We start from the raw sequence: 24,368 nt of genomic DNA on the forward strand, positions 1-24,368 counted from the left end.
AAATATGCATGTGAGAACTTTACATGCCAACTCCCTAGTTTATTGGCAGATCTCGCTCATGCATATTCATTAGGGATAACATGAAAACCTGGCTGGCTGGAGGTCCCCCAGGACAGGTTTAAGAATCACTGAGGTAAATTATTTATATAGCAACAATAGTCAGCAAAATAGCTATCCAAGTTCTGGATATTGATGTAGAATACTGCCATCATCTGGATATCACTGGTGGTGACCATTTTACCCAGACAGTACTGAATATTTAGGTATGTTCAAATATTGTAGTTATCAAAACAGAAAATCCATACATAAAATATATAATTAAAGAAATATACACATTAAAGTGAATAATGGTGCTCAGTCAAATTAATACCAGGTACATTAGTTAGATTGTGAATAAATATTGAGTTTTTGATGCTTCAAATATTGTAGTTGTCATTTAAAAGAAACACTGACCACAGTTTAAATATTACCCCAATAATTACAAATATACATTTTATAGGTTTATTGTTAGAGAGCATGATTGTAGAGCTTAATTATTAAAATCTTTCAGAAGCACTGAAGGTCTAAAAGTTAATAAACAGGGGGGAGGACGGACAAATCTGGAGGTTCCTCTAGGATACTTCGTACCTTTGCAGCTGTCCTGAGTCTCATCCCTCTCTTTATGCTTCTCCTGCTCAACCCTCTATATTTCACCTAATCAAAGAAAGATGTCATTAAAACTCATTTGTGATATCATAATCATGCTAAAGGGCGTTCAGGTATGGTTGCCACTTTAACCATTGATCTGAATTTCCTAACTTGTATTCATTTCTATTGAGATAATAAAGCTACTATAACATGGGTATATGTAAATGCAGTGTTGTTTTTTTTAAGCCGGTATCATTTTACTGCACTATGGTCACCCTACTAATCCTGGAAAGCTGTAGTATGAGATCATCCTACTTGTGTTGGCTAGAGGGCTCCAAAGGCCTGGACTTGGTTCAGCTTTTCAACAGCAAACGCTCAGCAACACTACGATCCGTCATGGTCTGTGGATGTCACTGCTCTGGCTGATAGCTGTCTTTGTGGAAATAAAGCATCATCATTACTATTGACATATTTATTGGTGAATGGTTAAATTGGTAACCCTGCAACTCATGGAAAACAAGCGTTTTATCTTGGGTTACATTTACAGATCAAGATAAATTGAGGTTTCACAATTTTTTTTTCTGTGGAATGTTTTTCTATTTCAAAAATTTATGGAAATGAAGGCCATGAATAATGCGTAAAAAAGACATGCTACAACATTTTAGATTTTACAACAGTGGGTAAGCAAACTTCACATAGAAACTTAGAACATCCTGCAGATATTGATCATATCACCATATAGATTTGAAGGCTTTGTAACAATTTACATCTGGTTATGACTCTGCCACTGCTTATACTTCTCCAGCTGGTTCTTCTCTGCAGTATTCTTACAGCTTCAATTCTGAACTTAAGAGATGTGGCTCTGGGATTCTCCAGATGCTATACCCTGAATTAAGAACTTGCAAACTGGTTACTTTGCCACATAACCTTATAGAAAGTCCCATTATGCAATCTAATACTTGCATCCTTTTCCTGTCGGCCTCAAGACTGACAGTCTTTCATTTAATACCTTCAAAAGAGCTATACTTCTGCCCAAACTTCAGTCTCTTGATTTGGTTGAGCCCACTTAGCTCTGTTTGTTCTGCCATTACCCCCCTGAGTTCTTTCTTGTTCAAACTGACTGTTTTGCTCAATACATTGGACAAGGGAGCCCTTACCACACCTACCTACTCAGAACTCCTCACATTCTCTAGGACTAACTTTAGCTTTTTTCTTGTCAAGGTAGTTCATACTCCTCTTACTTAGGCTTATACCTTTCTTCCACTGGGATCTCCACCCTCTCTGATCTTTGAGATCCCACCCTCAGAGTCTCTTTGAATCCTGGGAATTGTAGTTCCCTCTCCCCCAAGTTCTCTCTTTTTGATAGGAATATAAATCCCATCACAGCAGAGTTGTCAAACATTGGTCAATGAGGACCACAGTCCAGTCAGGTTTTCAGGATATCTCCAATGTATTTGAATGAGATCTATTTGCATGCACTGTCCCCTACTCTTCTTCAGTTAAATCTGAAAATGTCAGAAATTTTCCTCAAGTATCAAATACTCCCCCCAAAATTTATAGGGCTCATTAATTTTTTTTTTTTAAAATCCAAGAAATAACAAAACAGGGAGATGGACGGCCACCATAGTCATCAAAACATCCAAAGCATATAATTAAAAGAAACCAACCAAAAAAGCGTTGAACGCTAGTCACTGAAATCAAAATGTCTGCAAAGGGGGTATTCAGTGGGTGTGATGCAGTTGCAACATGGACAGTATCAGGGGATATATGTCATGGCAAGACTTATAATCCACTGAAGAAGATTAGGGGGCAGATGTGCAAAGCCCCCCCCCCCATGCTGGCAACAGGGAAAATGCTTAAGAGTACCTGTTTGCTCTCCAATCACCAATATGACCAAATCACTAGTAAGTCAAAAGACAATGTTGCTCACCTTATTTACTTTTAAACCAGATCTAAATCTTGTTTCAGAACACTCAAATCTTTCTGCTATCTTTGTAGAGAATCCAGGATCTCCCTTCTTCTAGAACACCCCACAATAAGGAAAGTTCAATCAACATCCGGCATGTTAAAATCATCTATTTTAACTTGCTAACATCTATTAGTTAGCTGAATGTCTACTATCTTTTGCCTGTGAAAGAGGCCTACATATATCACACCAATGTGAATATATTTTCTATTCTCTCTTTCCAGATTGACCCACAGTGCCTCTTCCTTACTCTACAGATCTTGCAATTGTGTGGCTTTAATATGATTTTTAACATAAAATGCCACTCCCCACCCCCTCTTTTCTTCCTACCCTGTCTTTCCTGAACAAACTATATCCTAGTCATGATTCTCTGTGCTTGGAAGAGGGCTACCATTCAGGATCTCTGTTCTGGGCTAATAATGGACTCCTTGATCTATTGTAGGACCTGCTACTAAACAGGAGACACTACACTATAGCCACTAGCCACCAGACTACAAGGGAAGCTGTGGACTTTGAGGCCTGTGCCTTGTGACATTTCCATTCCTAAGAAGGAACCTGTCAGGGTTAAGTCCTGTACTAAATAGAAGTTTCGTCAGCCGAAAGCCTGAAGTCATAATGCCGTTGTACAGGGCCATGGTGAGACCTCATCTGGAGTACTGTGTGCAATTCTGGAGGCCACATTACAGTAAAGATGTGTGCAGAATTGAATCGGTTCAACGGATGGCCACCAGGATGATCTCAGGGCTCAAGGGTCTCTCGTACTAAGAGAGACTGAACAAATTGCAGCTCTACACTCTTGAGGAACGTAGGGAGAGGGGAGACATTATCGAAACATTTAAGTACCTCACGGGACGTGTCGAAGTGGAAGATGATATTTTCTTTCTCAAGGGACCCTCGGCCACAAGAGGGCACCCGCTCAAACTCAGGGGCGGAAAATTTCATGGCGACACCAGAAAGTATTTCTTCACAGAGAGAGTGGTTGATCATTGGAACAAGCTTCCAGTGCAGGTGATCAAGGCAGACAGCGTGCCAGACTTTAAGAATAAATGGGATACCCATGTGGGATCCCTACGAGGGTCAAGATAAGGAAATTGGGTCATTAGGGCATAGACAGGGGGTGGGTAAGCAGAGTGGGCAGACTTGATGGGCTGTAGCCCTTTTCTGCCGTCATCTTCTATGTTTCTATAAATCCATTCCCCGACGCAGGAAACCGGTTGCAAGTAGAGCTCCAGAGGTTGTTGAGGATAGGGCTGCCTATTCTGAGGAGCATGAACATGACCATGACCTAGAACCCATTCTAGAGCCAGAGCATGTCAGGAAAGCAAGCTCCCTTAAAAAGTTCAGTCAGTTCCCAGACTGTGATATACCTAATGAACTTAAAAGGAGCCAGAGAGCATTCAAACCTGTGCTCCAGCCACATAAGATAGGGAGTGGTTTTAACTCCTTAAAACAGCTCTCAAAGTCTGTGAAGTAGGCAGCACACGAGGACCTGTCAGATAGGGCTCTTCTGGCCAGGCAAAGACAAGGCACAATCCAGGAACCCATGGAATGGGAAGGCTCTACACCCCAGGAGACTATAGAGCTGGCAGTTCCAGAGGAAAGCATGGACACAGCAGAGTTTGAAATGCCTGAAGCTGAAACCTTGGAACCAATGGACGTGAGTTTGGCAGTTTCTTGCCAGTGATTTAATTTACTCTTTTTGAATATTTTTGTTGGGACAATTTACCAAGGAACTGTTTGTTTTTGAAAAGTGTTTTGTGTTGCACAGCAGTGGGGGCTGGGCTGAAAGAAGTGCTGGAGTTGTGCACAGCACTAATTAAGCTGCTACACACCAGCTGTGACTGAGCCAGGAGAAAGCTGGTGTAGTTTTTGGCTGTATTGCAAGCCAGTGACTTACAGGATTGGGGAGGGTTCCCTGAAGACCAAGGGTTGGGATTTTGCGGGTGCTTGAAAAAGCCATTATTGAAAGGGGACCCAGCAATTCTGTTCCCAGTCTTCAGAGGCTAAGAGTTGCTGCAGCCTAAAGAGGCAAAGGCTACAAACAGCATTGCTTTAAAGTTTATTTTGTGGTGTATTGTTCAGGAGCCTGGTGAAGAACAGGACTGGATTACTAAAAGCCCAGGGCTCCAGGAAGACTTGGAGAAGTGTTTGCTTTATAAGAAGATAAGAACATAAGAAATGCCTCTGCTGGGTCAGACCCGAGGTCCATCGTGCCCAGCAGTCCGCTCACGCGGTGGCCCAACAGGTCCAGGACCTGTGCAGTAATCTTCTATCTATACCCCTCTATCCCCTTTTCCAGTAGGAATTTGTCCAATCCTTTCTTGAACCCCAGTACCGTACTTTGCCCTATTACGTCCTCTGGAAGCGCATTCCAGGTGTCCACCACACGTTGGGTAAAGAAGAACTTCCTAGCATTTGTTTTGAATCTGTCTCCTATCAACTTTTCCGAATGCCCTCTTGTTCTTTTATTATTAGAAAGTTTGAAGAATCTGTCCCTCTTTACTCTCTCTATGCCCTTCATGATCCTATAAGTCTCTATCATATCTCCTCTAAGTCTCCTCTTCTCCAGGGAAAAGAGACCCAGCTTCTCCAATCTCTCAGAATATGACAGGTTTTCCATACCTTTTATCAGACGTGTCGCTCTCCTCTGAATCCTCTCGACTAACGCCATATCCTTCCTAAGGTACGGCGACCAATATTGGATGCAGTACTCCAAATGCGGGCGCACCATCGCTCGATACAACGGCAGGATAACTTCTTTCGTTCTGGCTGTAATACCCTTTTTGATTATACCAAGCATTCTATTCGCTCTCTTAGCGGCCGCTGCACACTGTGCCGACGGCTTCATTGTCATGTCCACCATTACCCCCAAGTCCCTTTCCTGCGTACTCTTATTCAATAACATCCCTCCCATTGTATAGTTGTACCTCGAGTTTCTGCTCCCCACATGTAATACTTTACATTTCTCAATGTTGAACTTCATTTGCCATCTCGCCGCCCATTCCTCTAGTTTGTTCAAGTCCCTTTGCAATTCTTCGCAGTCCTCTGTAGTCCGAGCTCCATTAAATAGTTTGGTGTCGTCCACAAATTTTATTATCTCGCACTTCGTCCCTGTTTCTAGATCATTTATGAAGATATTAAATAGCAGCGGCCCGAGCACCGAGCCCTGCGGGACACCACTCGTGACCCTCCTCCAGTCGGAGTAGTGTTTTGAAGCTGTGTGAAGCTGCCAGAAGGTTACCTGGAACTTATAAGTACTTACCTGGGACTAAACTTAAGTTTATTCACTGGACTACAACTGGTTTCTATGAACTATTTGTTGGAAGAAGAAAAGCTGGTGAAATAGTTTTTGTGGGTTTTTTTTGTTTTGTTTTGGGTGAATTAAACCTGTTGCATTTGTCTGAGCACGTGTTGGCTTATTATTATTGTGCAGCCAAGGAATTTAGGGTCTCCCCCTTTGGGAGCCGCGCCAGGGTCGTGCTGCCACCTGTCGGCGGTCCCCCGCAGTTTTCTTGCGGGCTCGGCAGGTGACAACCTCCTCCCTGTATCTAATCTAATCTTTCGGTTTATATATCGGATCATCCTCTAAACCAGGGGTAGGGAACTCCGGACCTCGAGAGCCATATTCCAGTCGGGTTTTCAGGATTTCCCCAATGACTATGAGATCTATTTGCATGCACTGCTTTCAATGCATAGTCATTGGGGAAATCCTGAAAACCCGACTGGCATACGGCTCTCGAGGACCGGAGTTCCCTACCCCTGCTCTAAACAATAGAGACTCGACCCGGTGTACATGAAAAGGGGTTAATATCTGGTTCCTCAGGTGAAATAATTTATGTAACAATTTTTGAAAAAGAAACGTGTTTAGGTGTTTTCTAAAAGAGAGAAAATGTTATGATCTCAACTGGTAGTCCATTCCAGTAAAGGTAAATGCAAAGGAGCAAGAGACATAGCCTAGTACTTTTATTCCCTCAATTGAGGGAAAAGAAAGTTTGTACAAATGAACAGTTCTTGATCTTCAAGAATTAAAGGAAATGGGGACTAGAGGCAAGAAGATTCCATTCAAAATTTTGAATATTATCATTGTACACTTAAATTGGATTCTGAGAGGACTGGCAACCAATGAAGAGCCCTCAGCAAAAGGGACACATGATCATACTTCCTTTTCCTACATATCAGTTTTAGCCGCTGTATTTTGAATCAGCTGCAACCTCTTCAAGCTGCCTTTAGACAGGGATGCATAATGAGAGTTACAGTAATCTAATTGCGCCAATACAATAGATTGGACCAAAGTGGCAAAATACTGTTGAAACACACGGCAAACTTTCCTCATGACCCTCCTGTTCAACAGAGCCAGAGCAGAAGCCCCCTCCCCTAATATCAGGACTATGGGTTGATTTGGTTGGACAGCAGATGTATATATATGTTCCCTGCCCTTCTCATGTATATATCCCCCATCTGTGTCCATCTCCTCCCCTTCCCTATAATTACCTCCTTCATCTGACCATGTGTATGATTTTTTTGAGATCTATTTGTTAGTGTAACCTTTTAAAAATGATGTCACATTGTTCTTATATATATTTATTTACTGAAAGCAGAATCTGTAATGTGATGTCACAATTTTATCATCTGTATGTAATCTTTCACAGATGTATATTTCATGACATTTATAACCTGATGTCACATGAGCATCATCTCTGCTATTGCCAATGTGTAAATCCGACCATGACCTTGTCTAATGAATATCTGACCATGACTAATGAATATCTCCCTTATGTTATATGTCCTTCATTGTAATATGTTGCTGGAAAACAGCTGTTTGTGAATCTCCTAAAGGCCTCAGCCATGTAGGTTGAGGTACAAGATACATGCTAAACAGAGAGCAAACTCTAGTCTATGCACTATATTTCTAAATCTGGAGGCTTTGTCCCTCATAAGTTGCTAGCGCGAGACCACAGACCTTTACATTGACCATTTCTCCCACTGTGGGGTGTGTGACCAGTGTGGGGTGCTGTTTGGTGTGTGGTTTGGGGGGAGGGGGTTGAAGCAGCTCACTTGATGCAAGCAGTGAGGGTTATACAGGGATATTCATATGGGAGGTGATAAGTGGGTGACAGTTGGGGGATGGGTCCAATACCACTAATAGGGTTAGCGGCGGGAAATTGAGAAGTTTTTAAATTAGGAAGAAGGGGAAAGCCGACAGTCAACCAAGAGTCAATGGTTCGGGAAAAGGTATACCCAGGGCATACCGTGTAGGAAGATTGCGGGGAAGACTCACCATATCATAGGCAAGGCAGAAATCCTGACGGATCAAAAGGAACTCAAGAGGGGAGGAAATGCAAGAAAGCAACAGGCCGCAAACTCAAGTGTATGTACACGAACGCAAGGAGCCTAAAAAATAAGATGGGGGAATTGGAAGCTATAGCACAAAAAGATAACATTGACATCATCGGCATCACGGAAACATGGTGGAACAAGGAAAACGTCTGGGACACTGTGCTACCGGGATACAAGCTATACCGCAGAGACAGAGTGGGTCAAAAGGGTGGGGGTATTGCCCTATACGTCAAACAGGAAATTGAGTCTACTGGAGAGAACATGACGGAAACAAAAAAAATAAGGTAGAGTCTCTATGGGCCAAAATTCCGGGAACAAATAGAACGGAAACGAAGATCGGCATCTACTACCGACCCCCAAGGCAGTCTGAAGAAACTGATGGAGAAATGATGGACGAGATTAAACGCAACTGCAAGGGAGGCAACGCAGTTATCATGGGCGACTTCAATTATCCGAAGATAGACTGGAACCTAGGCATCTCCAGCTGCGGTAGGGAGATCATGTTCCTGGATGCTGTAGGCGATTGCTTCTTGGAACAACTTGTCAAGGAAAATACGAGAGGAAATGCAATTCTGGACTTAATTCTAAATGGACTACGAGGACAAGCGCAAGATGTAGAAGTAGAAGGGATGCTGGGAAGCAGTGATCACAATATGATCCACTTCAACTTGGACACGGGGGCAAAACAATGATCCAGAACGAAGGCCAAGGCACTGAACTTCCGAAAAGGGATGAGACTCATGGTGGGGAAGAAGATTAAGAAGAGGATAAGCACTGTAAAAATGTTAGAGCAAGCATGGTCCCTTTTTAAGGACACAGTCACCAAGGCTCAAAATCTATCTATCTATCTATCTATCTATCTATCTATCTATCTATATATATACCGTGTATCAACAAGGGATCCAAGAGGAAAACGAACAAGGAACCGGAGAGGCTCACTGTAGCTGTGAAAGAAGTGATCGGAGACAAGAAGACTTTGTTTAATGAATGAAAAAGGTCAAAAACGGACAAAAACTGGAAAAGCACAAACAACATCAAAGCAGGTGCCACAAGGTGGTAAGAGGGGACAAAAGAGACTATGAGGAAAAAATAGCCAAGGAGGCAAAAAACTTCAAGCTGTTCTTTTGATATATTAATGGGAAACAACCTGCGAAGGAAACAGTGGGGCCGTTGGATGACCATGGAATAAAGGGAGTGCTAAAGGAGGACAAAGCCATCACCAACAAATTGAACACATTTTTTGCATCTGTATTTACCGAAGAGGATATACACAACATACTGGAAGCTGACAGGCTATACGCAGGAAATGAAGATGGGAAACTGACTGGGTTGACAGTCAGTCTCGAAGAGGTATGCAGGCAGATTGATAGGCTTAAAAATGATAAATCCCTGGGACCAGATGTCATCCATCCAAGGGTAATCAAGGAACTGAAAGGGGTTATAGCTGAACTGCTTCAACTAATAGCCAATCTGTCGATCAAATTGGAAAGGATTCCAGAAGACTGGAAAGTGGCGAATGTTACAGCGATCTTTTAGAAAGGTTCGAGGGGAGACCTGGGAAACTAGACAGGTGAGTCTGACCTCGGTACTGGGAAAGATGGTAGAGGCGCTGATAAAGTACCTCATCATTGACTACCTTGACGGACACAATCTGATGAGGACCAGCCAGCATGACTTCAGCAAAGGAAGATCTTGCTTGACGAACTTGCTGCACTTCTTTGAGGGAGTTAGCAGGCAGATAGACAAGGGTGACCCGGTCGACATTGTATATCTGGATTTTCAGAAGGCATTCGACAAGGTCCTGCATGAACGACTACTTTGAAACATTTCGAGCCATGGAATCGAGGGTGAAATACGTGGATTAAAAACTGGTTGGTGGATAGGAAACAGAGAGTGGGGGTAAATGGACAATATTCGGACTGAAAAAGCATCATGAGTGGAGTGCCACAGGGTTTAAAGGTAAGATCGGGAGGCCAGGGGGGAAGCCGGAGGCTGTTACCCCCTTCCTTCCCTCCTCAATATGAACAGACCTCTCTCACATGATCTTCCCCCTTCCTGTGGACAAATCCAAAGTGATGCACATTGGGAAGAATAACCTGAATCACAGTTACTGGATGCTAGAGTCTACCATAGGGATTAGCACCCGAGAAAAAAATCTGGGTGTCATCGTAGACAATACGATGAAACCTTCTGCCCAATGTGCGCTGGCGGCTAAAAAAGCAAACAGGATGCTAGGAATTATTAATAAAAGGGATGGTTAACAAGACTAAGAATTTTATAATGCCCCTGTATCACTCCATGGTGCGACCTCATCTGGAGTATTGCGTTCAATTCTGGTCTCCTTATCTCAAGAAAGATATAGTGGCGCTAGAAAAGGTTCAAAGAAGAGCGACCAAGATGATAAAGGGGATGGAACTCCTCTTATATGAGGAAAGACTAAAAAGGTTAGGATTCTTCAGCTTGGAAAAGAGATGGCTGAGGGGAGATATGATTGAAGTCTACAAAATCCTGAGTGGAGTAGAATAGGTACAAGTGGATTGATTTTTCACTCCATCAAAAATTGCAAAGACTAGGGGGGACACTCGATGAAGTTACAGGGAAATACTTTTAAAACCAATAGGAGGAAATGTTTTTTCACTCAGAGAATAGTTAAGCTCTAGAACGCGGTGCTAGAGGTTGTGGAAAGAGCAGAAAGCATAGCTTGTTTTAAGAAAGGTTTGGACAATTTCCTGGAGGAAAAGTCAATAGTCTCTTATTTAGAAAGACATGGGGGAAGCCACTACTTGCCCTAGATCGGTAGCATGGAATATTGCTACTCCTTGGGTTTTGACCAAGTACTAGTGACCTGGATTGGCCACCGTGAGAATGGGCTACAGTAAGGCTGTTCTTATATTCTTATGCTCTTATGTTCTCCCAAAGGAGTCGACCCCACATAGAAGCACCCATGTGGGGGGAGCAATATCAATATATGGCAGTCTCTCCCTTCTGTCCTCAGGGCTTCAGTCCCCAAAATTGTTCTAGGTCCACAAGCCCACTTACCTACCATCCTCCTGACATAATTCATGGACTTACCAAGGGGGTTTTGCTGCCTTGCTGTGGTACAACCAAAGCAGATTACATGTTATATATGAGGTGCTACCCAAAAGTTTTGGAAAGTCAATCTGGGCCCAGACAGTTCTCTAAAAATAGGATATGTCTGGTAACCCTAGGGCAGGGGCTTCAAAAATGATGTACCCCACCCCTACCTCACCCACAGATACAGGAGATGCTGTATAGCAAGGTATGTACTGCTCCCTCTTATCCCTCATCCTCTTATCTCTCACCTTGCACCGTTTATTGCCATCATCACTCACTTGTAGCCCTATTTGTGGTATACAGACAAGAAGATGGCCACTGCAGAAGTCTTGTCTAGGACTGTAGGAAGCCTGACCTCAAGTGGTAATATTGTAAAACTGTTCTGCCCAGGGTATTTAACCACCTCCCTGCATTAGCCCCACCGCTCTGTATCAGTAGGTTAGTGCCACCTGCCATAACCTGTTTAACTTCAACACCAGTGGGAGAGTGTTCTTAGGGAAACCTACCGCTATACCACTAATTCCTTCATAATGTGTTAAAAGGATCTAGAGTGCATGTAAAATATTTTACATGCACATGTGAACATGTACATGAACATGTGAAACGGAGAAAATCCCCCAAGAGGGAGAAAATTGTGCACATTCTTAGGCCCTATTTTTGTCAACCTCAGCACATGTGTAGTCCTTTCAGTTGAGGATTTAATTCCCTGCAAGTATAGGAAAAGGAAAAAAAAAAAAAAATCAGCAGCAAAGGCCTATGAACTACTGTGGGGCTTTGCCTGATTCAATAATCTCTTTTTTGGATAAAAGTCAGAAGTACTATTTGCATTCTACAGATGTAAGTTCTTCTATACGAGGGGCTGCTGAAAATTTCTCAGCCCAACAACGAAGAGAATGATGTGGAGCCATGAAACTTCCACACTTTTCTTGACACTTCATTTCAACGATATGAAATTGAAACAAAAAGTTTTTTTTACTAGGTAGTGATGTTTCGGATTTTGACAATCTGTTTTATTGAAGTCTTGTTAGCCATGTACTAGTTTTAATATGTTAGACAACTTGGAGGAGTGAGTAGATAATATTGTACTGATTATGTATGTTTACTTTGTAAACTGCTTAGGTCTGAGGCGGTGTAGACATTTTTAAAATAAATAAATAAATTTTTTTTTTTTTAATCTTTATTCATTTTTAGTACTTTCATTAAGTGAATACAAGAAAAAAGATACATTTTACACTTTATACAACACTTAAAATCCTTAGAATATATAATAAGATCAACATATTTCCCCATTAAAAATTATTATAGATATAGTTATTGATAAAGTATATTTATAGCCTTCCAAAAGTGCAAATGTCAAATTTCATCTTTATAAGGAAATAGTGAGCTTATATTTTTGTTTCAGTTAAATAAATAAATAAATTATTTTCTTGGTTGGGTTGAGAACTTTTCAGCAGCCCCTCTTATTACTGGCAACAAACTATACAAGAAACTTCTCAAACCTAAGATGATGTAAATAAAAATGTTTTACTTTTAATATTTATTTACCTTTGACAAAATGAATATACCAATTATAAAATCATAGCTGTCCAGTACTGTTTTTTCCCCTATTCCTCTCTAATACCATTAAGTGGAGGAAGAGCTTAGTGGTTAGTGCGGTGGGATAAAAAGCAGGAGAATGCTTTAAGTCCCACCATGGCTCCTTTAGATCATCATCAAGTTTTTTAGCGCTCTGTTGCCCCAAATTCCAAAAACAAACAAGAAGCTTAGATTGTGAGTCACTAGAAACAGAGAAAGCACCTGTGCGAGGTGCTACCCAAAAGTTTGAGGAATGTGAACAGCGGGTGCAAACTGGAAATAGTTTGCCCTTCCGCCGCTAGAAGTGTCTAGCAGTATGCTTTGTGAATCAGTGTGCCAACGGGCATGCAGCTGAGTGGTCGCGTTGTTTTGTTCTGTGCGATTTTGTAAGATTGTGTTTTAGTGACTCGGCGGATTTTGATATGATGGATTTTACTGAGCAAAGAATCTGCATCAAATTTTGTTTCAAACTTTAAAAAAAAAAACTGCTGCAGAAACCCATCGTATGCTCCAGGAAGCCTTTGGAGATAATGCCATGGTGCCAAAGGAAAACCTTTCTTTGGTACAAACGCTTCAAGGACAGACGAACATCTGTCCACGACGATGACCGTTCTGGACGACCGTCAGTAAGCACACCAGAAACCATAGCAAAAGTTTGAGAGACTATCCTTGCAGATCGTAGGCAAATTATCCACGGTGTTTATGAGATAGTAGGACAGTCATACGGGATAGTTCATTGAATTTTGTCAGACGAATTGAACATCAGGACGCATTTCTGCGAAATTTATGCCAAGACTGCTAACCGGTGAACAGAAGGCCTTTCAAACATCACTCGTTGTTTGACAATTCCTGACTTCCAGAAATGTTACAATGATTACACACCCTCCCTTTTCACCTGACCTTGCCCCCTGTGATTTTTTTTCCTATTCCCCAAAATGAAATTACAACTGAAATGGCACCGTTTTTAAAAAAAAAATTAAATCTTTATTCATTTTAAAGCTAACAATAAGTGCACCAACAAACATTTTACACTTTAACAGCACTTAAATTTTATCAAATTATATTTCATATCAAACATGTATCAACCTCCCCTTTCTATATACCCAACAATTGCACTCAACCATAATTAAATTAAAAGTATTTCCTCACCCTGGACGTGTATGTTCAAAGGGCAAAATAATAATCATTCCTTACTGAATTTTGTTAATGGCTTCCAAACATCCTTAAATTTCCTACAATGTCCCTGCTGTAAGGCATACAGATTCCCACCAGAAATTATAATTTAACCGGTCCCAGTTTTTCCAATTCTTTTAAAATAAGTTGTATGGCAACTCCTGCTGTTTTAACATGATTGAAGAGATCCAGGCAGAATCGCAGGAGGTCCTCAAGGTACTCACCCTAGATGACTTCCATTGATGCATGGACTCATGGGAAAAACGCTGGGATCGCTGAATACATTCTCAAGGGGACTACTTCCAAGACTGTAGAAACTAGGAGTTTCGGTAAGCAATTTTTTTTTTTAAAACAATTGAATTCCCCAAACTTTTGGGTAGCACCTCATATATAACATGTAATCTGCTTTGGTTGTACCACGGAAAGGCAGCAAAGCAAATCCATGAGCACATCACCAATTAAATCAAAAGGGAAGACCTGCTACCCCACTTTTTTTTTTTTTTTTAATATAATGTAATTACACACTTTCCCTACCGTTCTAATCCCCTTCTAGACCTCATTTGAATCTTAATACTTTAGACGAGTCCATCAGAACTATATTCTGGTGAGCTGCTTTTATTAGGGCAGGCTTTTAGCTGTTTGCACAGAATGGAGAGGCTGAATAGGCAACACACACACTGAGGTCAGGCTTCTAGGCAGCTTGTAAAACGATCCCTCTGTACTGAGGCATCAGCCATCCTTAGCAAAGGGGCGCACTCGAACACACATTCCTGTCAAGTCATCTTGTGAAAGGCAGGCTGCTTCCAGCTTGGCTTGAATGTGCAGCCTTAATAAAACTCACTGAGGTCTGAGAGTAAATAGCAGTTCTGCAGCCGATGGCGTAGGGGGAAGAGACCGGGTTTATGCAGAGGGTTTAAGGCAGGCGAAATGCTGCTCAGTGACAGAGAGGAAGCAGCAAATCTGCTATTATCTACCATGCAATAACTGTTCCACATTTCTAAGGAAGCTCTCAAGCCACAGTGAAATAAAAGGCCTGTTTGAGCCAAATTAACACCTGTGTGATTCTCTACAATTCCTTTTCTGACGTTTTTAGGGTTTGGGCTTTCTTTCTTTCTTTTTTTTAATTTCCAAATAAAAGAACAGAGAAAAGGTTCCTAGAAAGCCAGGGAAGGAAGGTGTCATTAGAATGACCAGCCTGCTTTCACTTGCTCTTCTGGTTGCCGTGCTGCTGGAGGCAGGATGCAGCGTGCAGCGGCGAGGCGCAGAGAGCGGGGGCAGGAGGTACAGCCGGATTCAGCACGGCCAGTGCACCTACACGTTTCTCCTGCCCGAGCAAGACGGCAACTGTCGTGAAAGCACCACAAACCAGTACAACGCCAACGCTCTGCAGAGGGACGCTCCGCATGTGGAGCAGGATTTCTCTTCCCAGAAGCTGCAACGTCTGGAGCATGTGATGGAAAATTACACTCAGTGGCTGCAAAAAGTAAGTGTTGAAAAAAAACAAAACAAAACCCCAACCTCGTTGCCGGCAAGCTGTTTATTGTGGAGCGGATAAAGCCCGGCTTTTGCAAAGAAGGGGGAACTTGCACCACCTTCTCCGGAGGGCTGCGCTTACAAGCGGAACTAGTTGCACGCCGGGGGTCTTATCTCGGTGCGCTGCTTATGAAGTTCAACAGCATTTGAAGTCGTATTAACGCGACGGTTTTTGCGCGTTCTAGAGGGAAGGCGGAGCAGTGTTTCACCAAAGTCTTTTTATAGTCCCTCGGACTAAATGTCACCTATTGTATCCGGATCCTAATCTTACCGAACGCTTGCATTTAAGCGAAAGAAACGATCGCTGTGTTTTTTCAGTCCGTGTTTTGGTTTGAAATTAATATTGTGAATATAAATGTAATGATTATTTTATTGTATATTTATTGGATTCTTTCAATAAAATGTTATAAACTTAAAAAACCCCCAAACAACTAACTTGAAAATTTAATCTGCAAGAAACCTTCACTTTTATCTGTTGCTAGAATAGTGGATGTTAGGGTGATGGGGGGGGGGGGGGGGAAATAAAATGCAACACCGATTCTGGATTGAGCAGAGAAAGGTTTGCATGTTAATACTCTCCGGATTGAATTAGTTGCTGGATAAACTTTTGCTAGACAACCCTTCTTGCTCCAATTTGCTGCTGTGGAAACATGTCTTAGATTTTTGGGTTTATGCACTGGGATGCTTTTCTGCAGGATATTAGCAGCTGAATGTCATTAATAGCATGCACCGTGCACACCTATAGCATGCTCTCCTTGAAGAGCGTGTAACATTGGCGCATCGCTGCACGCTCTTTCCAGATAGAGGCACATGCATGAACTGTCTTGTGTGCATTCTGACAGGAAAGATCGTGCACGCTGGCAAAGAGTGCACATTCTTTAAGGAGAGCACGCACTGCCCTCTGGATTCTAGGTCGCCCAGCGTTTGGTGGTAAATTCTGCGCAGAGGTATTGGACATCAATTGGGCCTCTTAATTCAGGCTAATTAGTGCTCGATTGAAGTTGCCCACGGATGTCTCCTGTGTGCTGTTGTGAAAATTGATGCCTAACATTTGCTGCACAGAGCCGAAAAGGGGAGGGGCATAGGCGGGTCATGGGCATTCCCAAAAGTTAAGTACCAAGCGATGGAACAGTACCGATTTCAAACAAGAAAGACCTCTGCTGGAGAATATTCCAAAATAGAATAAATCCTCAAATTATCCTATTGGAAAATACATTAGATGTTGCCATCCCAGTTATGAGCACTGAGAAGCAAATTGAACAAATAAGTTAATAATTTGTGTAAAGGAGTCCTCGGCGTTTAGGAGACTAATAATAAAAGTTGCCAAGCGCTAAACTCAGTTGTTAAAAACTTAAAACATATCTCTTTATAGACATTCCCCTACCCTTCACCTCTTCCCCCTAACAACCCATGATTGAGCTTAACTATGTAACTTCAAGAACTTGATCTAACTCTTATTTTAAGCCACGTAGAATCCTTATAAAGAATTGCATTATATAAGACACTCTATTGAAAGGTTGCTGCATCCCGCACCATCAGTGGACCTTGTGTGGAAAAGTGCTCTTCTCCTTAAGTGTTCTCTTTTCTGTCTTATCAATTGTAGTTCCAATCCCTTCTTTCCTTTCGTTCCCGTTTGTCTTTGTTTTTAAAATTGCCTTTTCCCTCGGTTCGTTTTTATTATATTGCATTTTAATTGGCTTATTTTTATGGCACTTTTGTACACCGCCTAGAAGGCTCGAGTGGGCGGTATAATAAATTTTAAATACACTTGAAAGTGAATATTTAATATTTAAGCCTTTCTAATCTAAAATACTATTCTGCCTCTCATTGTCCACAAAATCAACATTTAAGCTGAGCGTGTCTACAGCTACTGGTCTCAAACAACCCTAATTAAAAAAATACATGTCTTTTTTTTTTTTTTAAAGGCCACACTTATCGCAATAAACATTCTATTGTGGTGCCGGGTTTTGGGTGAATCAGCTGGGTTCTATGAAGCTCCATAGTGGAACTATTACTTCCTCAGGAACCCAATAGTTTAGCTGCCATTTGCTCTCAATCTTGAGTCCCTTATGATCAAAAATGGCGCCGTCAGCTGATGCACTCAGCTGATATTCACATTCGGAAATGACGTCACTCCATCCAGAGTTCTGTTCTGCCAAGTCTCATTCGCTGCTTGCAGAACCTTCTTTCCCAAGGGCCTTTTTGCCGTTTCCCGGCAGGCTTCTCCTCCTTCAATCCAGTAAGGGTCACAGACCGTATTGTTGAGAGTGAATGTCGGCTAAACTAGCAGGTTCCTGAAGAAGGAATGTTTCTGAAAACAGAGCTTCGTAGGACCAAAACAGGAACCACAGTAGAACGATTATTGAGACGCGTGTGGCCTTTAAAAAATATACTTTTTTTGCTTGTGTCTTGAATATTTTTGTATTAAGGTTGTTTGAGATCAGCAACTGTGGACACTCCCATCGTAAATGTTGATTTTGTGGACAGTGAGAGTATTATAGATTAGAAAGGCTTACATACTGATTAGAAAGGCTTACACTGAAAAGTTCTCAGCCCAAACAACAAAGTTGGGGCAGTCTCCACTGAGGGCTATACACTTAGTCCAGCAATTTTTCACTTTTTAATGGTTCAAATTTTTCCGACGGAACAAAAATAGTGACAAATCACTGGACCAAATGTATAGCCCTGGATAGAGACTCCCAACTTTGCTGGTTGGGCTGAGATCTTTTCAGCGGCCTCTCCTATTAAATATTTATTTTCATTTTGAGCACTTTTCCACACAAGGGGCTAGATTCACTAACCTTCCAATCTGTGTCTGATCCGTGGGTGATTGGAGGCAGGCCGACCGTTCATCATAGAAACATAGAAATAGACGGCAGATAAGGGCCACGCCCCATCCAGTCAGCCCACCCTAATGACCCTCTCCTACTTTTCTCTGTGAAAACTACAAGAACGAAAGGGCATTCGGAAAAATTAAGAGGGGACAGATTCAGAACCAATGCTTGGAAGTTCGTCTTCACTCAAAGGGTGGTGGACACTTGGAATACGCTTCCAGAGGGTGTGATAGGACAGAGTACGGTTTTGGGATTAGATAATTTCCTGAAGGAAAAGGGGATAGAAGGGTATAGATAGAGGATTACTATACAGGTTCTGGACCTGATGGGCCGCCGCGTGAGTGGACTGCTGGGCATGATGGACCTCTGGTCTGACCCAGCAGAGGCACTGCTTATGTTCTTATGTTATGTTCTTAAGAGATCCCACGAAACGATCCCATTTCGTCTTAAAATCAGGCACGCTGCTTGCCTCGATCACCTGAAGTGGAAGACTATTCCAGCGAACAACCACTCTTTCGGTGAAAAGGTATTTCCTGGTGTCACCATGCAGTTTCCCATCTTCATTCAAATGGGGGGTTAAAACCACGGGCTCGCATTGCAGGGAAGGATGGCAGAGAACAGGAGAGTCGGGGTAGGCAGAGAGCAGGTCGCGACATTGAGCAGGAGAGCCGGGGAGCCAGAGAGAGAGTCGGGGAGGCAGAGAACAGGTTTATTTCAGGGCTGGCAGGGCAGGACAGTCGGAAAGGACGTGAGTGACTGGTCCCCAGCAGTCGCTTCTTGTTGATCGGCCAGCCCAGTTGGGCCAACAAGATTTTTGTTTAGTGAATCGCCATCTGCCTACTTTGCATGCCGTTTCCCCCTCATTTGCATGCACGGATCGGAATAGGATCGTTACAGAGGTGAGTGAATCGGGTTGGAGGGAAATCGGGTTGCAAAGGGGTCGCAAACTGATCGTTACACAATTGGTTTGCTTAGTGAATCTAGCCCAAGGTCCACTGATGATGTGGGATACAGAAACCTTAACAACTGAGTCATGTGGTGATGTTTAGAGCTTGTCAACTTTTATTATTAGTCTCCTACATGCTCATAACACACACTGAGGACTCCGTTAATTTTTGGTGCTTCTTACTGCTCACAACAACTAATGTATTTTCCAATAGGAGCATCTGAAGATTGATTATAGGTCAGTACCTTAGGCACTAGACTTATGAGGGGGGGGGAGGGGTGCTGAAAAGTTCTCAGCCTAACCAAGAAGAGAATGACGTGGATATGGTTCAATCAATGATCTGAAACAATGTCAAAAAACATAGAATTTTGTTTCTGCAAATTGGCACTTAAAATAAGACAATGTTCTTTTCAGCTACAGTGGCAAAATAACGCTCAGAATTTAGGAGGTTGGTTGTTTGGGCTGAGAACTTTTCAGCACCCCCTTGTATGTAATAAAAGTGAGCCAAGTATAGGACAATCAAACCATTGTGACATCACTAATGAGGTTGGCTCATATTGGTGGAATGAGGCATTATGACGTCGCAATCTCAGCTCTGGTTACCAGAGATGGAAACTCTTCACACTGCCAGGGGGTGCTGAAAAGTTCTCAGCCCAACCACGAAGAGAATGATGTGGATATGGTTCAATCAATGATCTGAAACAATGTGAAAAACATAGAATTTTGTTTCTGCAAATTGGCACTTAACAAAATAAGATAACACTCTTTTTAGCTACAGGGGCAAAATAACACTCAGAATTTAGGAAGTTGGTTGGTTGGGCGGAGAACTTTTCAGCGCCCCCTCATACACTTGTTTTTATCAGGAGTAAGTTGAGTGCTTCAAGTTAAGTGTGACTTACGGGCTATGTTGGCATTCTTAAAATGGGTACCCCTTGTAGAATAGGGGCTCAGTACTGGAATTTTCCGTCCTAACTTTCAATGCTGTATACAGAATTCTCACTGTGTGCACTTAGGGGTCAATTCTACAAATGGCGCTTTATGCTAGGCGGTAGGTGTTGTACCACTATGTAACTTAAGTGACCCGCATCCTTAAAACCTACTTTAAAGCACATTTAAATAAAAAATGTAGCTGCCTACCTGCGCCTCCCAAAGTGGCACTTCAGTCGTGGCTATAGAGGCACCTACCAGCGCCCATAACTGAAGCATGCGGGGCCACCATCGGAAATGCCGTTGGGCGCCTCTGTAGACATGAGTCACATGAAAGGTAGGCGACGGAAAAGTAGGCCTTCCAAACCCTAGCCCTACATTTCCAGTGCCTACCTTTCACGCAAGCTGCGATTCCGCAAAGGGCACTGTCACGTAATTGCCACGCAATCTGCTGCCGATAGCTGCGCCATTTGAAGAATCTGGCCCTTCACGCGTGCTGTTATTAGTGGAAGGCAGTTGTTTCAAACGACATTCCGTCCTTGTAGAATATGTGTTTTTTTTTTAGCAATGTTAGACTCGGCTGTGGCATGTTGTAATATACCTTTCACTATGCAAATAAGTGAAATTTTCATTCAGCAAAGAACAGGTGATAAAATATATTTGATAAACGGTACTTCATTACTTCTATCTCATACAGAGGGAAGCGATGTTGTTACTGTGTCAGCTCGCTCGGCTACAAAGGACGACAGAAATGTTTTCTTTATATTTGTTGCATTTGCCTAATAAGGAAACGTAAAAGTTAGTCGCATCCACCTTTTCTTTGGATTGAAAATACATCACCTACAAATTGTTCATGCATCTTTTGTGTTCAACATTACCTTGGACAGAATTGCATAAACGTGTCAGAAAAAAACGAGGGTAGGATTTGTGTTTTCATCATCATCTTCCCTAGGATGATTTGTTGTCTTTGATACATAGCTAAGCACTCTTCTGAGGTAATTCTCTCTTCATTCAGATTTCCTAATCTAATATTCTATATGTGCATCACGCATACCGATGCAGGTGGTACCTTTAACTAAAGCGTGCCGGACAAAAACACGCCGACAATCGCATGCAGGACTTATGCACGCGGCCTTAAAACAGTTTCTGTTAGCGCTCTGAGGGGTGTGTGTGTGTGTGGGGGGGGGGGAAATCCCCCCAGTATACTTACAAGTGTTCGTGCTTCCATTGGGGGTGTGTGGAAACTGCCGTTTTCCTTCGGTTTTGGATATTCGGCAGTTTTCAGTGTAAGGGGGGGGTTTCCCCCCACACCCCCAACGGGAGAGTGAACACTTGTAAGTTTAGTGGGGGAGTTCCCCCCTCAGAGCGCTAACAGGAACTGTTTTAAGGAGGAGTGCATAAGTCCTGCACGGGATTGTCGGCGCACGATTATTGGCGCATTTGTGTCTGATGTGGTTTTGACGTGTCACCAAGCAGGCTCAAGAGAGAAGTAAGTGGGAAAAAGAGGAGAGACGGGGAGGAGAGGAAGAAAGAGAAAGGGGAGGCAAGAGGGAATCTTCTAGAATTCATGTATTAAAGAGGAGGGTTTTCAGTTTCTTCTGGAATATGGTATAGCTAGGTTCCATTCTGGTTGTTTCTGCGAGGTCATTCCAAGTTTACACTCCTAGGAAGGTTAGCATGAAGTGAAAAACACGCTTGTACTGGAGATTTTTTTGTAGATAGGAGATTTAGTTGTATCCTGTTGAGGGTTCCTCTTTACTTCACTCATGTCTCTAGGTCTGTGTCCGCACCAGCACAATATCCTTGCTATTAATTCCTCCAAAACATTAACCAGTAGCAGCTAGTTGAGCATTGTATAAGATCTGTTATTAGCAATTTGTGAATGAAAAGGTGTTCACATTAAATGAAGCATCTCTTCCACTGTGCACAGCAATTATATGTAATTATTATTATTACTACTATTTTGTGTAGCGGTACCAGTGTGTGCATGACATTCTTTAAAACTTGTTTTGCAATATAGACAAGTAATGAGTGAAGATTCCAAAGAAAAGTATTGTTATGTCACAAACTGTATGAAAGGATCTTTTGTGTGCTTTATATTGATCTTTGTTTCCTTGTTCTTTTATTAAACTGCATGTTCTTTCATGGTTAGGAAATATGGCTGTTCCCACTGTTGTCCACTAGGTACTGAACTAAGATCACTGTTATTTTTGCTGTAATTTCTAGAGCTAAGCAGTCTGTATTATACCTTATCCACATTTTATATATACAGTACTCCCCCGAAATTCGCGGGGGTTCCATTCCAGGAACCCCCGTGAATCTTGAAAAATTGCAAATACAGTTTTTCATGGGGGAGACTGAAGAGGGCAGCGGCAGAGCAGCCAGAGCGCTGCGGGGCCTGGCGGGGGGAGGGGGTGGAAAGGCTTGTGCAGTCGCTGCTGCATGCACCTGATCTGTTGGCGAAGAGGGCAGTGGGAGAGCAGCCGGAGCACCGCAACTGTGGGAAATCACTTGCGGTATGCTCCGACCGCCTCTTCCTGCACTAAGTCGGACCTTATCCAATCAGAAAATCTTAATGTTATACTCACTTGCAACTTCTAACTTGTACAGTGCTCTGAATTAGATTGCAGTCAAAGTGATTAACCATAATGATTTGTACTAAAGAGCAAGTGAATTTTGATGGGAGTTAAAGTGTCAGGGTTTCTGGGTTTTTTTTTGCGGAAAATAAGGCAATTTCCTGTCACAAAGCTTTGACTTGTTATAGCAAGTCAGTGGTTCAGCTTGAATGTCATTATTCAGTTAATTCTTTACAGATAAGATTCAGGATTTCTAGATTTGTCTGCATCTTCAGGGACAATTTGTATTGTACATCGCTTAGGAAATTAAATAGGCGATTTATCAAGCATTAATAAAACTTGAAACTTGAAACAATCACTGAAGAAAACAAATGCCTCACCGAATCATGCAACAGTTAACCAAAAGGGGATTGTTAGGTGTTTCTTTTGGCTTATCCTGTGGCTTGAAGTAGAGTACTGGCTAATGGTATGAGACATTTTAGCAGGCTCCTTAATTTGTTTTGATGTTGTTTTTAATTATATGTATTTTTAAATGTATAATAATAACTTTATTTTTCTATACCGCCATAATCTTGCGACTTCTAGGCGGTTCACAATGAAGAAGAGCTGTACAATCAGCGAATTACAGTAGATGAATGCAAGGTGGTTGAAAGGAAAACTATACATAGGTTGAATTATGAGAAATTAACTATTTTACATTGAAAATAATCGGACACCAGCGAGTATCTGGATACAATTATGAAGAGGGAATTTTAGCAGACAGGGAATATGGATACCTAGTGTGAGGAAGAAATTCAGGGTAAGGTGTGGAAGTTATGTTCGCGGGAGAGCGTCTGGCTAGGACAAGAATTTCTTAAACAAAGTGGTCTTTAATTCTTTCCGGAAGATGCTGTAGGTCAACCTAGCGGCATCGATGAAATAGCCTAGCCATGATTGCTGTCTACCAGCTTGGAACTTTGAAAGTTCTGTCCAGGAAGGTTTGATATCTGCAGCCAGTGATTTTCGGGTATGCAAACAAGTTGTGGTTTCTGGTAGATCTAATGGGGGAGTAGAATTTGAAGTGAGGTAGAGGTAGTTGGGGGCCATTCCCCAGATTAGTTTGTAGCAAAAGCAGGAGAATTTGAATAGAATTCTTTCTTCGATTGGTAACCAGTGCAGCCGTTTGTAGAAGGGACCAACGTGATCACTTTTCTTTAGTCCGAATATTAAGCGGACGGCCGTGTTGAACTATTCACAGTTTTCTTACGGTTTTTTTAGGTATCCCCAAGTAGATGATGTTACAATAGTCCAGGGTGGATAGAATCAGTGACTGTACCAATAATCTGAAAGATAGAGGGTCAAAATATTTTTATTGTATTCTGTTAGTACTGTTTAGAAATATTTTTATTGTATTCTGTTTTATTGTATTCTGTTTAGTACTTAGGTCGTGTATAAATTGTTAAATAAATATGCACATGTGTTCATGAAAGCCCTTACTTTATAAGCCTTATTCCTATTTGAGATATGCATAAACTGAGACTGAATAGTTATCTTACTTAAATATTTAAGTCCCCACATTGCAAAACTGGGATATGCACCTCTCAAATCTAAGTGTGCAAATGGCAGGGGGCATGTTTAGGTAGTTCAAGAGCATGACAGGAAAATACACATAAGCTCCCCCCACCCTCATACTATTGCTATGTAAATCTGTCAGTGAAGCAGTCTGTTCGCTTTTCTGCTCTTGACACCCTTGTTCTTCCCAATGCATGTCCTGTAAGATACGCCAAACCCCAGCCCTGGATGACTTCTAAGATCTGCTG

General features: G+C 42.1%; 1 protein-coding gene across 3 annotated transcripts in view; it reads left to right on the forward strand.

Moving 5' to 3' along the window:
- Positions 1-4,081: 4,081 nt before the first annotated feature.
- ANGPT1 (angiopoietin 1) overlaps positions 4,082-24,368 on the forward strand; it is a 493,112-nt gene continuing 472,825 nt past the window's right edge. For 2 of the 3 annotated variants that reach the window (XM_033934815.1, XM_033934817.1), the window contains exon 1: positions 14,640-15,236. In XM_033934815.1, coding sequence (XP_033790706.1) covers positions 14,940-15,236 — 297 coding nt within the window. In that variant the 5' untranslated portion in view covers positions 14,640-14,939. Of the gene's footprint in view, positions 4,251-14,639; positions 15,237-24,368 lie in introns of those variants that run through there. The other variant, XM_033934816.1, reaches the window with a different exon arrangement.

Source organism: Geotrypetes seraphini, chromosome 2 (assembly GCF_902459505.1).
Source record: "Geotrypetes seraphini chromosome 2, aGeoSer1.1, whole genome shotgun sequence".
Taxonomy (NCBI): Eukaryota; Metazoa; Chordata; class Amphibia; order Gymnophiona; family Dermophiidae; genus Geotrypetes; species Geotrypetes seraphini.